Below are 16,623 nucleotides of genomic sequence, written 5' to 3'. Positions count from 1 at the left end.
ATAATTAATAAAGTAATATGTTATCACTCTCCTTTCTAGCACATAAAATATTAATATATACATTACAATGACATGGTTTCAGTGACAGTTACCAGTTAAGCTTCATAATTTATAATGAATGTGAGTATTTTATGAATACATTTGCAGCCATATTTAATTACTTATATTCAGATGTCATATATACATGAGAATATTTCTTTCCAAACTCATTCTCATAAAAAAGTTAAGTTTACAGTACCATTTTGAGAAATTGCGAAGATTAGCAACATTAGAACCGATAATGAATTGACCAGATATAAGAAATATAAAATGATGGAATTTGGTATCAGTAACACAAACATTCGATGATTCACGAAAAAGATCCTAAATCCTTAACATTTGAAAATTCTTATCTTGCTACAAGTATTGTGTACTTTCAATTTTGATGATAACTAAATTATTGTCAATAAAATTTCAGTGTTGTGTATAATGTGTTAAGGTTACAGCAGGTTCAAATCTTTTTAAATGATTGAAAATCTATAAATAAACCGAAAAAAAATCATCAGATTACATCAATAGACTTCTATGTAGTGATGCTTTTAAAATTATACTTCCAGAGAATACCACTTCCACTTATCAATAGACAACTTCAATTAAATGGTGGCATCAATGGGCTTAATTGTATAAATTGTGTTAATTGTACTAAACTAGATTTTGTCTATTGTTTACAGCTTTATTTTATTAATAACATTAATCTATTACAAATGTTGGAACATCTGTACGTATTAATTAGCATAACCATTTTCATGGAAGATATCCGAAATCGGATAACTCTTAGACCGCTATAAAGACCATGTCATTTTTCTGATCGGACAATGAACAATATTTTCAATGATATAATTTTTTATTTTGTAAGAAGTTTCTTCAATATCGTTTAAAAAATCCTAAAACAGGACTATAATCGTTATACATCAACTAAATGCAATGATACGCATTAATGATATGAAAATATAAAACCAAAGTAAAATTAAACAACATGTATAAATTATTAATAGTATATTTTCCTATCTTATTGTCACAGTCACTTAATTTTAATATATATTTTTTTGGAAATATATTTTAAAAGAAATCAAAGAAGAAACTATTACTTAAAAATAACAATAGGACGGGCTAGAATTTGCATACTATCTAAAACTAAATAAATATAAACTTATCATTAGTAAAATCAAATGAACATGATTTAAATAATATATTTTCGAGTTTTAATTGGTATATTCACATTCAAAGGCAAGATATAAATAAGTACATAGCAAATCATATGATTGTGGATTAAACAAAAGGAACATTCAATATATTAAGTATTATATAATTTTTAATACCAAAGAACAACAATTATTTTCACTATAAGTATATTGAAATTATAAATTTAATAAAGGAAAGGTTTAATGGCATATTAACAAAAATTGTGTAATAATTAAAAAAAAGCATAAATATATTTGATGGCAGAGATTGTATACGTCATCTAGTAAGCTCATAGGTTTATCGGATTGTATTTATAGAAAAGTGCATGACCAGATATATTAGGAGATATAATATTTCAAACAAACAACTCTTATTAATAATGTTACACTTACATCTTCATTTCTAGATTGAAAAATTAATTTTGCTAATGGATCCGTATTTAAAAGGAATATCGCAGTTCTCAAACGCGCGAAATATCGTTTTTGTTAATTTTGTACAAAATTAAATAACATATGGTGCATTTGATCAATACTGTAGTGTTCATAATATTCCTACCAGTGTATGTACATTATTTTTACATGAGTTACAATTATGGACCCTCTATAAAAAAAGACTGAACAAATGAAACAAAATTAAATACAATTTAGTTTCTATATCGAAAAAAAAATAAGTACTCTGTTTGTCGGCTGTAGTAATAAAATGACTAGATAGATTTTACTGAATAATACAATTCAATCAATATATCTATGTAATCATTTCACGAAATCTTATTTTAAACAGCATTAGACTGAATTGAAAGCAAAGTTAGAGATGTCAGAGAATATTAACATAAATATATGATAGAAATGTATGTATGATTGAAATATGTCATATTAAAGATGAATATTAATACATGTTCCCTATAAATTATGTTCTGTTAATTAGGATAAATATGATAGCTTCAGCAATATATTATAAATATAGCTTTCTATATTAATTCATTATTGCTACAACTGAAATTTTTTAAAAATCATTTTCAATATCAAATATTAGATCACTAAAACTCTATCGTATTATTGACTTCACTTTTTTTTATCAATTTACGTATTGAAGAAAGAACATTGTTAAGCGTTTAAATATTCCACAAATCACATTTTCTGTATTCCTAAAAATTATTCTGTACATGCTACAATATTCAAGTTAATTAACATAGAAACTAAAAATATTTGGACCTAAACATTAAGTCGAAAAAAAAAGTTGAAAAAGATTTGGCCCATTAAATGTCTGTTAATTTTGTACAAGTCTATATTATGCCTGTATGTACATAAGCGATTGCATTAAGAGTTTCACTTAAACGCACAAATCTTTTAATTAATGCAAAAAAGTACTTTCACATATTGGACTTAAAAATATAACTAAAGTTTTTCAACTTCCCTCAGTCTCTCATTCTTTATTTAAAACTTCCTCAGGCCAATCAAAATATGTATTTTGTTTCAGATAATCTGAATGTGTATAGCAGCATCTGTTATTGTCCAATTACCTTTAGGTCAGATTATGAATGTTTAGTTGAAAATAAATAAATAAATATGCTTGTCCACTGAGAAACTTATTACTAAAATTTATCATGCTATATAAATATTAACTAAATCCCTAAAATGACTGAAATATTTATGGAATGTATCGAATTCAAGTATTAAATGTTGCACTTTCAGAGCGGCTAAAATATCACTATAGGCTTCATTCTACTTTTATTTTTCTCGCTGATCTTGGTTTAATGCAAGGAACGGATTCCGATTCGTTTCAGTATGAATTCACAATATAAATAAAAGCTACATGAATACTTTTTGAATATAAAAATTAGTCACAAAACAATTTAATTAAAAAAAAAACGTAAAACTAGATCATAAAAATATGCGGTAAAATAAATCTGAACACTGACATGACACAATGGAAAATATAGAGATAATCTGATATTCAATATTGTTATAACGAGCCTTTTAAAATGAGATACAGTCGAATCTGTTCCACTCTATATTGTCCACTATTTCATATCAACAAGAACAATTATGTGAGAGCTTTGTACATAATTCAACTTCATTGAAAGGTATTTAATTTTCTTTTGGTAATTTTGTCATAATTTGGCACTTCAACTAATTCTCCAGTTTTGAAGATAATAACATCAGTGACTAATTATGATCTGCTCTTTTACCGCTCATATAACCTATCCAACGTTCTGCAGTACTCTTAAAAAGTGGTTCATTTTCAATGGTACTCAACAGCAACAACTGATTTACGTGAGTTGCGTGGTAGTCCCATCTAGCCAAATTTGGTGCTATTCCCAAAGTGAAGTGTCGCAGATCATATGATGTGACACTGCCCATATCAAAAAATGGAAGTATATTTTTTAAAGTTCTTATACCATCATTATATAAATATTCCGCTTCCTGAAAGTAATAACATTAAATTCGGTAGCGGATAAACTTCATGATCCTTACTTCAGCATATTCTATTGGGGCTATATTGGCTAAATCATACAGGCCTAACAGTGAAAAGATAAAGCCATTCAATACAAAAGAAGGTGGCTTTGTAGGATATTCTTCATACCAATTATATTTATTAAGAAATATTGCTAGAACACCACCTTCTGAACTTGAAATCCTAGAAAATAAAAATATTGTTTACAAATAGAAACAATAAAAAGCAATGTTTTAGTTGGGATGGCATATTGGCAGCCTTTAAGAATTATATTTGGATCTGTGATTTATTAATCAGCCAATCATATCAAATGTCCATGACAAGTTATTTTAAGTGTTAATTTTGTGGTGAACGAGACTTGGTCATGCATTTACACAAGATCCTGAACTGACGTGGCTTCGAAGACTTTTATAGGTAACGGTCTATAGAAAATCAATCAAAAATTCTTGTGCTTTGAAATTGGAGATTCCAGAAACTATTTTCGTCATATTTTGATTTTTCAAAAAGAAAAAATGGAACGCATGATGATCGAAAATGGGTGTGATGCTTACAGCAATAAGTTCTTCAGTGGTGGCCAGTATTGAAACCCTGGCCGATCAATTGTTAAAAAAGTCATAAATATCGAAGCAGACCGACATCATTTATCTCGCAACATTACTATGGAACTAAACAATGACCATAAAATAGTCATGAATCATTTACACAAGACTGCTTAAAAAGGACGATCGATAATTGGGTTCGCAACACAAATTAACCTCTGAAACTAAAAGAAATCGAGCCGTTTTTGAAACGAATGATTATAGGCGACAAAAGTAACTTGCGAAAAAGATCATAGTCAAACCTCCGTGACGCATAAAAAGTTGCAAAGGAAAGGAATACCATGTGTTTGATTAGAAAGGAAAGAACTTATTCAACATGAGCTGCTCAACTGTCTAATGAGAACAGCTAATGTGATTGAAACAGATGATAAAAAAACTACCAAAATTGATTAATACGAAAGTCTCTGTCTTCCATCACGTCAACGCTTTCGTTCCTCGACTTTAGTGGACTGGTAAGAATTACCAGAGATTGGCTTGGAAATTTTGATGCATCCACCATATAGCCGGACCGTTTGTTCTGGTATCTGCTCTCTCGCTGGTTTCAAAAGGAACTCACAAAAATTACTTGGCTCCGTTTTTCGCTACGCTAAGCTTACAACGGAATTATGATTATACCAGAAAAATGGAAAAAGATCACTGATTAAAACAATACATATATAATTGATTAGTGTTTGGATTAATTTTCAAATTCTTCATAAAATTTACTTTGAAAATCAACCACAACCCTGTTATACCTTATATTAACAAGTTTCGTGCGAACGTTAGGGTGCAGTAATGTCTTTAGTTCATACACCTTCGAAAACGTTCTCAAAATAAATATTTTGGTCTTTAAATAACAAGTGGTTCCAACAAGATGGCGCTATATATCTCAAGGCGGGCATTACAATAAACATCCGGTATGAATAATTTGATGCTATTACCTCTCACAGTGATGACGTGAACTGACTACCACGACCCTCCGATTTGACTCCACTAGAAGTTTTATTGAGAGGTTTTCTGAAATCAACTTGACGCAGGCCATCGCGATTAAAGTTAGATTACTCGGTGAAAAGTGGTGATTAAGTGAAAAGTCGCAACGGACATTTGAATGATGTATTAATGTATTTCAAATAAAAACATAATTTGATTAATATCTCACACACATCTTGTTTCATTCCATTTTAACATCAACTTGTTCACCCTTATAAAACCTTATAAAAACATATATACCTAAAGGGTTTTAGACCATTCACAGCAGCATGTAAATATCTTTGATCTCCTCCAGAATGAGAATATGCCCTTGCCAGTACAGATATAGCTTGACCTTGCCCCATTGCAGACAACCAACCTGTAAAATATTATATGCATTATTATGAGGCCATATTCAGGCTAATTTTAGACATTTTTTATATTCAGATTTTATAAAATTAAGTTTTAAAAATTATCCTAGTTTTTTAAAAAGATTTTCAAATTATATTTGCCTCTATTTTGTGAAACTCACTTGTTAACAAACTTTAACAAATATAAAATCTTGAATATATAATACCTTTTTCTAAGACCAAAAATCCAGAAGCTAAATTTCTTTTAACTGGAATAGGCCATCCACCAGTTTCTTTATCTTGATGTTTCACAAACCATTCAGCTGCATCATAAAATTGCTGGATATGTTCTGACGAAGACAAGGTCAAATTATCAACAGCACCAGACCCTCTATAAAAGACACATTTTTAAAAATAATTTTACATAATATACAAATATATACCTCAAATTAATATTAATTATTTTTAACTTAGATCTTGGAATTTTATGTTTAGATTTATCTTTGCTAGCATAGCTCAGACCCTTTTGAAGATCTACTATTAAATCTCGTGTAAGCCTTTTCCATTTTGGTATCATTCCAATACCATGATAGATATTACTATCCTAAAAATTCAAGATCCTCATTTATTAACTAGTGCTACGTTTGAACATTTTACCTGAACAGTAATTAAAATATCAGTAGTAATATAATGCAAAAAGTATGCATCTTTTGTTTCCCTGTTTTGCAAAACAACAGTCAAACTGCTGTTTCCATTTAACAAAATATCAACCATCATCACAAAATCTAGTACATGATCCATTTTCAATTTGATTGGTTCTATATAATTCTCACTTGTTTTAAATTCAAATGCTTGAGTGTTCAATTCTTTAATGAATATCCTGTTTAATGTTGCTGAAGCAGGTATAATCCTAATAAAACAAATGTCAATTTGTAACATAAACATATTCTCTTATTTTAATAATCCATTAATTTAATTATTAAATTAAAATTAATTTCTTTAATTAAACTACTTACCACTTGGCAACTTCTTTTTCACCATCATCAATTAATTTTCTTCTTGGTTCTGGCTCTGTTAGATTTTTTGAATAATGTGATAGACCAAATTGAGCAATTTGAGTTGGATAGTAATAACCTTGACTTTCCCACTGAGTAGAAACTGGAACACCCTCAGTGGCAGAAACACATTTAACTCTATCCCTAACTTCAACATTGTAATTTTCAAAATACATATATACTCCTCTTGGTTCATATTTAGATTTTGGATGATAAATACGGCTGTAGCTATGAGACCATTCAAATTTTTCTAGGCCATCATAAGTGCTTAATTTTCCATATATTTCAAAATACCGATGAAGAAATGAAAATGGTATATATACTTCTTCACCTTCTTTTCTACACCCAATAACATATTCCCCATTAATATCACAGTCTATTTCTTCTGATCCTTGAATATCAAAACCTTTTTCATTTAAATCACTTCCATTCTGAACATTGGTATTTGTTTTAGGACATATTGAATACAAGACAACTACCATTAAAATAATAGCTAATAGTAATAATAATATAGCGTTTTTAATATTGAACCTCATCATTACAAAAAATAATGGTGGGTCCTAAAAGCAATATATTACTAAAATAATAAACCTATCAACAGTTTCACATACCTTGGAAGTATATGCCTTTTGGCTTTGTGAACAGCCGTTAGAAAATTGCAAGGTAGTCATTAGTTTCTTTACATCGTCTTACTTAATAAACTTGGTAATTGATCTTCCAGGGCACTATATTCTAATTTAAAAATAGTAGTTACAAAATAAACATACTTATCAAATCATTGACTTAACGTTTTTCTTTATTTCATATTAATTAAAAGATTAGCTGACATTATTTTATACTAAGATTAGTAATTAGATCAAAATACGTTATATGTAAACAGAATTATGTACCAAATCTTACTGTTTTGATAGAAATAATCAGCTGTTTTTTATATTCAGTGGAGCATTCAAAATGTCTTCTTCTTTCTATTTTAGTTCACAAATTATGTGGGCTCTTTAATATATGATACCATATATAAAAAATTATTAGTAATATTTTAGTTAATAAGCGATATTATATAATTATATAATATAAATAATATTATATATAATATAATATAATAATAATATAATATAATATTATATAATATTAATAGCAATATTAATACACTAGTTTAACTACAGTTTTTTTGAATATATATATATATATATATATATATATATATATATATATATATATATATATATATATATATATATATATATATATATATATATATATATATATATATATATATAATAAAAGACCGCTCTCTCTCTCACGACACAAAATTTATTTAATCTGGACAATTTCCATATAAACATTATTCAATCAGTAAACCCTCGTTAAATTCTACCCTACTAGTTTTGCCACATTTTAAATAACAGTATGAAGTCTCTTTATTTTTATTTAATAATTTTAATTAACGGAGTAAAATGACAATAAAAGACATTTATTTATTTTATCAATGATTTCGAGATTTGATGATTTATCTGACTTCTTCAGATGTAATATTTTATTCTAGTTTCATCAATATAATTTAATCATTATAATCATATAGTACATTTTCATATTATTTCGGCATTTTAGAAAATTTCTGTTGTTCATCAAAAATTTAGAAATTGCAACTACAAATTGAAAGTACAATTGAAGGAGTTTACCATTATAACAAAACTGTAATTTACGTTAAAAATAACTATCTTTAAAAAAATTTTAGATTTTAATTGCACCATAATTGTACGATATTTTTAAAATAATAATCAGGTGCTAATTATATTAAAATATTTCCTTTACCGATAATTTGATGTAATTGAAATTTAAATCAATCAATCAAATGTCTGAAAAAGATGATGGCGGTACTTGCAATGTTCGGACCATGCAAAATAACTCTCCAGCGTCACCTATTAAGGTCGAGCTCAATAATTCTTAAGTTTATAATTTATATATGATATATTAGAACATAATCGATATATTTCGATAACGTAGATAAATAAATATATTATAAGTCCATATCCAACATACTATTTTAAATATTATTCAGTTTTCATCAATATATACTTTATATAGAGCATAAATAATTTTTATTTTATATTATTTTGTTTATTTACATTTATTTGAAAAATGGATTTAGAACTTCCGAAATTGATGAAATTAAAAAATTTAGAGCTAAAATTAACAGCACTATTGAAAAATATTGATAAAGAAATTAACCAAACATCAATAGAATGGATGCATCTAAGAGCTATTGTTGAAGAAAACTATGGAAGTACTCAAGTAGATCAAAATGTTGATATCCAGAAAACCAACCTGATACAGGTATTTATATTTTCATATAGTGAATATAAGGAATTAAATTTATATTACCATTTTGTTCTTAGTTGCAAAAACAAATTGATGATGATTCTAATACAACAGAACTGGATTTAACAATAAATGAACTATGTAACGAAGAAGAGGAAGAAGAACTAAACTAAATAAATAAAAATGAACTAACGTAATTGAGCACACAACTGTTTTATTGCATTTAGCTTTATTTCTAAATGGACTGTTAAATATGAAAACATTGTAGCATTGAATAACAGGTCTGTAAATTATTACAACTTAAAATAACTAAAAATGAACTAACTCTAAATAAGAAAAAACACTGTAATATGTTATTGTACTTTTGCTGTGGTACGATTAGAGTGTACTGGAGTAATATTACTGTTATCTGGAATAGGCCCTTTATGTTTGCTCTTTCCACCACGCCTATTCCTTCCTTTTTTAATTACTGGTTGTCCAGTTTCACGTTTATCAGTACTGCTTTCAAAAGCTGTTTCTGTCTTGGAGCTACCAACTTCTGAAAGCTATAATACATGTTAAAAATAAGTCTTCGGTTATAAATAAATCTTTTGATTTGTATTACTTCTTCTAAATAATTTTCCTTTTCTTCAATTTTTATTTTCTCTAGATTTTCCTCTTTGTTTTTTTGCATAGTATCTTTATTATACCTTTGTTGACCTTGTCCATATCTTTGTTGTTTACTTTGTTTTGCTCTGGTGCCCTGATGAGTAGGAGATGATTGTGGAATGATTTTTACCTAAATAGTACATATTTTAATATATAATATTTTATAAAAATTAATATTTTCAATTAAAAATAAAATATTAACCACATTGCCAACAGCTTTTGTGCGTCCTTCTCTGAACACCATTCTTTGTCCGGGAGTCATATACTCTGGATGTTTAATAAATCTAAAATGAATAAGTGCTTTGTCTCCAGTTCTAAGGCAGTCTTTTGACATAGATATTATACTTGCTGTTTGTCTAATACTACCACAATGCACTAAAATTTAATAATAGGTATTTCTTTACTTTATAATATTTATTAAATAAATTAGTAGATGATTACCCATAGCCTGATATCTAGAACTAATAGTTGTTGGGTGATGCAGCACTAAAATTTCTCCTTCGAATTCCCAACACGCTTGCGGATTTAAAGTTGGGGATACCATAACCATACCTTTCCTAATCTGCGACCTTTTGATCTATAAGTACATCAAGATTACATATATAAACGTAAATAAACATAAGTTACCTTTTTTAGAGCAAAACTAGCCGTTTGCCCAGCTCTAACTTCTTTTACAGCCATTCTTTTCCTGTGGATACTTTTTACAGCTATTGGTATAAAATGTCCTAACGGATCAGGCCCTAACATTAAAGTATCATTTAGCTTTATCACGCCCTTGAGTGTAGTTCCTGATACCACTGTTCCAACACCCTAATTTTAATGACGCCTTAGTTAAAGTAATTTAAAACAATTGGAATCAATATTTTACACAAATAATACTCTTATCACAATTAAAGAAAAAGATTATAGTGAAATCAAATATAATTTTACTTACTGGAACTGAATATGTATCATCAATTTGAAATTCAGCAGGTTCATTTTCATGATATTCCATTTTTGTAGTCAATAGATTCAAGAATGTTTTTAGCAGGTTCAAATTATCTCCAGTGACATTTGAGACTTGAAATATTGGACATAGTCTAATTGAAAAAAAATATATATGTACTTGTAACATAAAATTCTATACTGTTTAAAAAAAGTACCTTTCTGATACAAAATTTGTGGCACTCATAACAACATCATCTGGTGTTTTAACCATTACTGGAACCTTTCTGCAACCAGGTGATTTAAGTATTTTCACCAACATTTTCAAATTGTCTTGTAATACATTTGCAGGGCACATATCTATTTTAGTAACTACTACAAATACTGGGACTGATAATGCTAATGCTAATCCTAAATGTTCTTTTGTCATTCCAATAATGCCAGCATTGGCACCAACCTGAAAATTATACAACTTATATTAAGATAATTATGTCGATTTACTTACCATAAGCATTCCAAAATCTGGAGCATGTCCGGTCATTCCAAAAACAGTAGTTTTTAAATAGCGTTCATGACCTGCCAAATCGATAAAGGTTATTACTTTTGAACTTTTCTCGCATATCTTAACCCAATCCAAAGATCCATGTTCAGGTCTATTTACAACGTTTCCTATAATACATTAAAATCAAACAACTGTTTCTGACATTAATTGATTTGTTCGCTAATAAACTCGCTAGTTACATGCCTTCGCCATCAAATCCTAGAATGTCATTTCCAACCGAACTTGTTCTACCAGACTCCATTTCATGTTTATGTCTAAATAACTTTTGCCTAGCGGTACCTCGTCCATTATCTAATTCTCCATGTGTTAAAACACCTAGTAAAGTTGATTTTCCAGCATCTACATTTCCAACTACTGCTACGCGGATTTCTAGAAAATCTGAAACAGCCAAAATATAGTGTTTATTTTCCATTTAATCAGTTATTAAAATGCATGCATGAATTTGGTTGTATCACGAGTGCCTATTCATACACGTATCTCAATACTGGAAATCATTTTTGACAACTTCTGGATCGCATGAATTTACATCAAAATTATCTCATGACTCCTACTGTAACGCAAATCTAAAACCTGTTTGCAGGAAATTATTTTTATTGGATGTACTTTATGGAGGTATCTCAAGATACTGTAATGATTTATTTCTGATTATTATTCTATATTATAATACCAAGATGTATACATATTTGTGTAAAATTGGATACCCATTATCTAAATGTAAACTTATTCCTAAATTTTCTGAAATTACTATCTTAATCTTATTTTTAGTTTAACTTGACATTTCTATTCTTAAAATGGTACTCTTATATTAAATACTAAAATGCATACCACTCTGATCTAAGACCTTCCTGATTAAATATTGAACAACAATGCCTCGCATTTCTTTGCGCTCGCGGAGCTTAACACAACTACACTCAAGAGTTTCTGCAAGAGACTGCAATGTGGCAACTGCTGCCTCCAACTCATCTTCTAGTAGCCCATTTTCGCTGCCGTCTTCAGAGGCCCCAATCTATAAAATGCACATATTTCATTTTTTTTGTATTAAAATGATTGATAAATACCTCTAGAATAACTTCGCCTCTTCCCTCGCCGAGTTGTTGTTTCAACCGTTTTAGCAACAAGTCATACTGTTCCTCAGTGGGAGCTACCAATACATTTCGTCCCAGGATTTTGTCATATTCACTACATTTTGTAGCGTTTTTTTCAACGAAAGAACTAAGAGATTCTCTCTGAACTTCCTTCAAGTCAGTCATAATTTTTCTTTAAAAATATACAATTAATATATTTTGTTCGAAATAAATATATTTTAACATACTTTCTTTAGTTTATAACACTGGTACGTAACAAATCAATATATATATTATATAAAAAATTATGACAGAAATTATATTATTTAACTTATTAAAATATATCAGTAATGTAAATTATTAAAAGTATAAATATATAACATAAAAAAAATAGAAATAAGAGTAGATAATTAAAGTAACATTCAAAACAAATCTCACCTTATTTAAACTCCAAGTAAAGAATTTCCTTTAAAATTGATATCTGCGAAAAATGTCAAAATATTTTACCGCAGAAACTTACGTTGCCCGTGAGAAAATCGAATTCGGCATCGACATTAACACTTTAATCACTGAACTAGATGACTTAATTTTTCTTGTTTGCATTCCTAAATTGTGGAAATACATTAAAAAATCTAGAAAATCGATTAGGAAATCTGCAACAAAAAGAATATAATTAATAGAATAACAATATAATATGAAAGAAAATAAAAATATAGAATATAAAAATAATTTCAATATTTAACAACACATGTAGTTTACCCATAGAGTTTATCAAATTAAGTTGCTCATTATGACGACACTTACTGCAACATACATTTATTGTTGTGTAATCTTTTTGATCGTGGAAGGCATCTTATTTTAAAAAATTAAACAGTTTTTCTATCCTTATACCTATAATAAGTTTTTCAATAATATATTATATTTAGATAAAACTATAAAATATTAAAATATTTTTAAATTACACAGATAAATAGTTTTTAATTTTAATTATAGAAGATAACCATTTTGTAATGTTTTATTCCATTATATTTAAAAAATAGTCATCTGGCAACCCTGTCAAACTACTTTTGGTATTTCCCCTAATTTTATTTAGAGAAGGCGCATCTTTTAAAAAATTAAACAGTTTCTCCTACATTTATATCTATAACAATCTTTTCAAGAATATATTTTGTTTACATACTTTTTTTTAACTATAGAGATAATTTAAGTACAATAGATAAATGTTTAATAATGTATACTTATACTAAAACGTTTATTATATATATATTTTCAAATATCATTGGTGTAATATTACTAGTTTTAATACATAAGTGATTAATAAGGATTGATGAATTATAAATAAACACTGGAAAGTACGTTTATGTAACAGTTTTAAATATTACAACAGAATTTTGGAAATAAAAAAAATATATCAACATAATAAACCCAGGTAGTTATTGCAATTTTAATACATTATAAAATAAACATAATTTATGCTATTGCTACATATGGAACAATAATGAAAAAATATAATAAACAAAATGGAAATTTGATTGAGGCTATAGATGTATAATACTATGAATAATTATTTAAAATATAAAGTTTACATGAAATTGCATAAAACATTATTCAACATTATACAGTATTTGAATTATATATTGAAATCTTTACCTTAGCAAATTATCAGCTGTGAATATTGACCTGTCATTGGTGACATTTATTTATACTTGGATCCACGCACACAAAACGATAGCCGACGAGGTATGATTTTGTATGGATCAATCCTCTTAAACTAGAAATTTCATTGAGGTGTGAAATTTTACCTAAAAACCTGGCAATATGCCAATACATGTATGCCTATCTTCATTATTATGGGATGAGTAATTGACGTTTAATGACGTTTATTAAAAACAATAGTTGTCTTTATTGTTTAATAATTTGAATTTACAGTAACATTTTTGATGAAAAGTTGACAAATTTGAGAAGAAAATATATAAAATGTCTTCCCATCGCCAGATACGTGAATACAGACGACAGCCTTCAAGTAATTTTACATACGTTAGCCCTTGTGTGAAATATTTAATATTTCTACTAAATTTTATATTTTGGGTGAGTTACTAAAACATGTTGGTATAATTTTTATTCATTTATTTATTTATTATTATAGCTCTTTGGTGGATTACTGATTGGCATTGGCCTTTATGCCTTTGTTGATAAGTGGCAATTAACAGGATGGGTTAAATTGGAAAATGTATATGATGTTATTCTAAATGTTTCGCTAGTAATGGTAATTATTGGAGGTTTAGTGTTTATTGTTAGTTTTGCTGGTTGCCTTGGAGCTTTAAGGGAAAATACATGTTTACTAAAATTTGTAAGTGATAAAATTATTAAATTATGTAAACATATTAACTTTCTTTTATTTGTAGTACTCTCTATGTCTGTTACTTTTTTTTCTTATGGAAATGGGTATTGCAATACTTGGTTTTGTATTTCCTCATTCTATGCAATCCCTTTTGGAAGAAAATTTCACAGATAAAATTATTCATACTTACAGAGATGATCCAGATTTGCAGAACTTTATAGACTTTGCTCAACAAGAAGTGAGTTAATTGATATTTTCATAAAATAATGACAATTATATATTTGTTTGTAATTTTAGTTTAAATGTTGTGGCCTTAGCTCTGAAGGTTACATGGATTGGTCTAAGAATGAATATTTCAACTGTAGCTCACCAAGTGTTGAGCATTGTGGAGTTCCTTTCTCATGTTGTATCAATGCAACAGATTTAAGCTCAAGATTGGTTAATATTATGTGTGGATATGGAGTACAAACTTTATCTGTAAGTGAATTTCACCTATATTTGTAATAATGAAGTTGCTAATACTTGTTATATTAATTTAAGGTGGCTGAAGCATCTAAGAAAGTTTGGACATCCGGCTGTATTGAAATTGTCCGTTCATGGGCAGAGCGTAACCTTTACACAATAGCTGGAATAGCACTTGGGATAGCTCTTTCGCAGCTATTTGTCATTTATTTAGCAAAAACATTAGAGGGTCAAATAGAACTACAGAAGTCAAGGTGGGCTAGTTGAAACGTGGGGTTTATCTGTAAATATGATGTCCTGCCATTTTAAAAAATGTAAACTTGTATTGTGTCACTGTGCATGTTCGCATATTTTTTCTCAATGTTACATTAGCTGGCTAAAAGGTATTGCCATTTTTGTTGTTCTGTGTTTATGTATTGTAATATTGCCTCAAATTAATTATCTTTATCATATTCCAAATAAATTTTTCATACCTGTTTCTGATTATACATTGTGTATGTTTATAAATAAATTTATCATTAATATTAATTTAATTTAAGCACTTTAATTCATCGAGGACTGAATTTACAATTTACTTTTTCATTTCAATTTATTATTTTTATATATATTCTAGTTAATATGAATAGATACTTTTCAAGCTTAAATAAATAATGTATAATTATCTACATAGATATATATTATACATATTGCAATTAGAAGGTCTTAATCATTATATAAGTATTTTAATTTTCTAAAAATTATCTGTAATAAATATTTTAATTAAAAATTAAATTTAATAAACAAGAATTTTTTAATTGCATTGGGTATTTCACCAATTTACTGAAACTGTGCCAAAAATCTATATATTATTTTTTTTAGATTTTCATATAATGAATACCGGATTTTGAGTCAAGCACCAAGGTAACTCCTAATATATTTTTTGAACCTTGTATATATTATTTTGGGGGAAATATTCCATTTTTAATTATATCATTCTTATTTTAGTCTTTTATAGTTATTCCAATATATTTGTATTTTTTACATTCTTATTATTTTTATTTTATGTTTATTAATAAATATATAGCATTCTAAAGAGTTTATTAAAGTTATTTTCTTGGTTTTAAATTTATTCTAAATATATAGTAAATATGTAAAATTAAACTTAAATAATTAAAATATTTCATATATGGTTAGGTATGTAGAAAAAAATATTTTATATATTATACTAGTTATAACTATCTTGTAAAATAATAGTCTCAAAAGTTGTTACATTAGTGAAATTAAAATTCTGTCTAATATGATATTTAAAAGTGATCTTGACAGCTGTTTTAGCCCTTTTAAAACCATTTAGAAATTATATTATTTTACATTTACATTGGTTTGATTTCTGATTATGAATATTTATTTTATAATAAACTATTTTAATATATTCTCATTGTAGATCTAAATAAATAATTCTAAAATTATAGGCACTTTTTAATTTGATATATAATGTATTCCTATTTAGCGAAATGAAACAGAGCGTATTTTTCAACACAATTGAAAGAACAAAGAAAAATACTAAAGGAAATATCAATACACCTATAAAAGAAGTTTCCTACTCTGTACATACTTCAACTTTTTTCTATGACATACTTCAAATATGATCTCGCTATGGGTGAATACATGTCGTTTTTTCATCACGATAATGTTACATA

The 16,623-nt window shown here is 27.5% G+C and overlaps 3 protein-coding genes and 1 long non-coding RNA gene across 7 annotated transcripts; 2 read left to right on the top strand and 2 right to left on the bottom strand.

The window, feature by feature from the left end:
* Positions 1 to 1,020: 1,020 nt before the first annotated feature.
* On the bottom strand, positions 1,021 to 7,552 carry Hsepi (D-glucuronyl C5-epimerase). Of its 2 annotated transcripts, none has more exons than XM_076394169.1 (9): positions 7,518 to 7,552; positions 7,239 to 7,359; positions 6,589 to 7,187; positions 6,230 to 6,482; positions 6,016 to 6,176; positions 5,800 to 5,963; positions 5,484 to 5,601; positions 3,696 to 3,858; positions 1,021 to 3,644 (listed from the first exon to the last, which is right to left on the bottom strand). In XM_076394169.1, exons 2-9 carry the CDS (start codon positions 7,296 to 7,298, stop codon positions 3,387 to 3,389), a joined length of 1,776 nt encoding a protein of 591 aa, XP_076250284.1. In that variant the 5' UTR covers positions 7,299 to 7,359; positions 7,518 to 7,552; the 3' UTR covers positions 1,021 to 3,386. The 2 variants fall into 2 exon arrangements, with proteins under 2 accessions (XP_076250284.1, XP_076250283.1); XM_076394168.1 differs by having other exon boundaries at positions 7,528 to 7,546.
* Positions 7,553 to 8,635: 1,083 nt separating this feature from the next.
* On the top strand, positions 8,636 to 9,143 carry LOC143191088 (uncharacterized). Its single transcript, XR_013004406.1, has 2 exons — positions 8,636 to 8,961; positions 9,024 to 9,143. It is a non-coding gene; the product is annotated as an uncharacterized LOC143191088 (long non-coding RNA).
* On the bottom strand, positions 9,144 to 13,903 carry GTPBP1 (GTP-binding protein 1). 2 transcript variants are annotated; one of them, XM_076395777.1, is made up of 13 exons: positions 13,795 to 13,903; positions 12,583 to 12,797; positions 12,139 to 12,337; positions 11,906 to 12,086; positions 11,264 to 11,458; positions 11,024 to 11,187; positions 10,737 to 10,975; positions 10,529 to 10,673; positions 10,222 to 10,404; positions 10,036 to 10,171; positions 9,797 to 9,969; positions 9,551 to 9,724; positions 9,144 to 9,491 (listed from the first exon to the last, which is right to left on the bottom strand). In XM_076395777.1, the coding sequence occupies exons 3-13, from the start codon at positions 12,328 to 12,330 to the stop codon at positions 9,300 to 9,302; spliced, it is 1,974 nt and encodes a 657-aa protein (XP_076251892.1). In that variant the 5' UTR covers positions 12,331 to 12,337; positions 12,583 to 12,797; positions 13,795 to 13,903; the 3' UTR covers positions 9,144 to 9,299. The 2 variants fall into 2 exon arrangements, with proteins under 2 accessions (XP_076251892.1, XP_076251893.1); XM_076395778.1 differs by lacking the exon at positions 13,795 to 13,903 and adding an exon at positions 12,949 to 13,175.
* Positions 13,904 to 13,988: 85 nt separating this feature from the next.
* LOC143191087 (tetraspanin-33) lies at positions 13,989 to 16,392 on the top strand. Of its 2 annotated transcripts, none has more exons than XR_013004405.1 (6): positions 13,989 to 14,232; positions 14,291 to 14,494; positions 14,550 to 14,723; positions 14,783 to 14,962; positions 15,026 to 15,330; positions 15,806 to 16,024. XR_013004405.1 is itself a non-coding variant. In XM_076395787.1 (6 exons), the coding sequence occupies exons 1-6, from the start codon at positions 14,122 to 14,124 to the stop codon at positions 15,849 to 15,851; spliced, it is 891 nt and encodes a 296-aa protein (XP_076251902.1). In that variant the 5' UTR covers positions 13,989 to 14,121; the 3' UTR covers positions 15,852 to 16,392. The 2 variants fall into 2 exon arrangements, 1 of the variants encoding a protein (XP_076251902.1); XM_076395787.1 differs by having other exon boundaries at positions 15,026 to 15,201; positions 15,806 to 16,392.
* The last annotated feature ends 231 nt before the right edge of the window (positions 16,393 to 16,623 follow it).

The sequence above is a fragment of the Rhynchophorus ferrugineus genome, unplaced genomic scaffold (genome assembly GCF_030347505.1).
Source record: "Rhynchophorus ferrugineus isolate W39M unplaced genomic scaffold, kcgeb_rfMv2 rfM2, whole genome shotgun sequence".
Classification (NCBI taxonomy): domain Eukaryota; kingdom Metazoa; phylum Arthropoda; class Insecta; order Coleoptera; family Curculionidae; genus Rhynchophorus; species Rhynchophorus ferrugineus.
The sequence above is the reverse complement of the archived record's forward strand: the minus strand, read 5'-3'. Positions and strand labels throughout refer to the sequence as shown.

Bases quoted from the DNA above. Each gene is read 5' to 3' on its own strand.
- GTPBP1 (XM_076395777.1), bottom strand. From the start codon at position 12,330: ATGACTGACTTGAAGGAAGTTCAGAGAGAATCTCTTAGTTCTTTCGTT. The intron at 11,459-11,905 runs GTATGCATTTTA...TGGCTGTTTCAG, and splicing joins GAAGGTCTTAGATCAGAGTG to ATTTTCTAGAAATCCGCGTA. The intron at 10,172-10,221 runs GTAACTTATGTT...ATGTACTTATAG, and splicing joins CTAGTTTTGCTCTAAAAAAG to ATCAAAAGGTCGCAGATTAG.
- LOC143191087 (XM_076395787.1), top strand. From the start codon at position 14,122: ATGTCTTCCCATCGCCAGATACGTGAATACAGACGACAGCCTTCAAGT. The intron at 14,495-14,549 runs GTAAGTGATAAA...TTTTATTTGTAG, and splicing joins ATACATGTTTACTAAAATTT to TACTCTCTATGTCTGTTACT. The intron at 14,963-15,025 runs GTAAGTGAATTT...TATTAATTTAAG, and splicing joins ATGGAGTACAAACTTTATCT to GTGGCTGAAGCATCTAAGAA.
- Hsepi (XM_076394169.1), bottom strand. From the start codon at position 7,298: ATGACTACCTTGCAATTTTCTAACGGCTGTTCACAAAGCCAAAAGGCA. The intron at 5,602-5,799 runs GTATTATATATT...AATATTTTACAG, and splicing joins ATTTTTGGTCTTAGAAAAAG to GTTGGTTGTCTGCAATGGGG. The intron at 3,859-5,483 runs GTATATATGTTT...TTTATTTTCTAG, and splicing joins AATGGTCTAAAACCCTTTAG to GATTTCAAGTTCAGAAGGTG.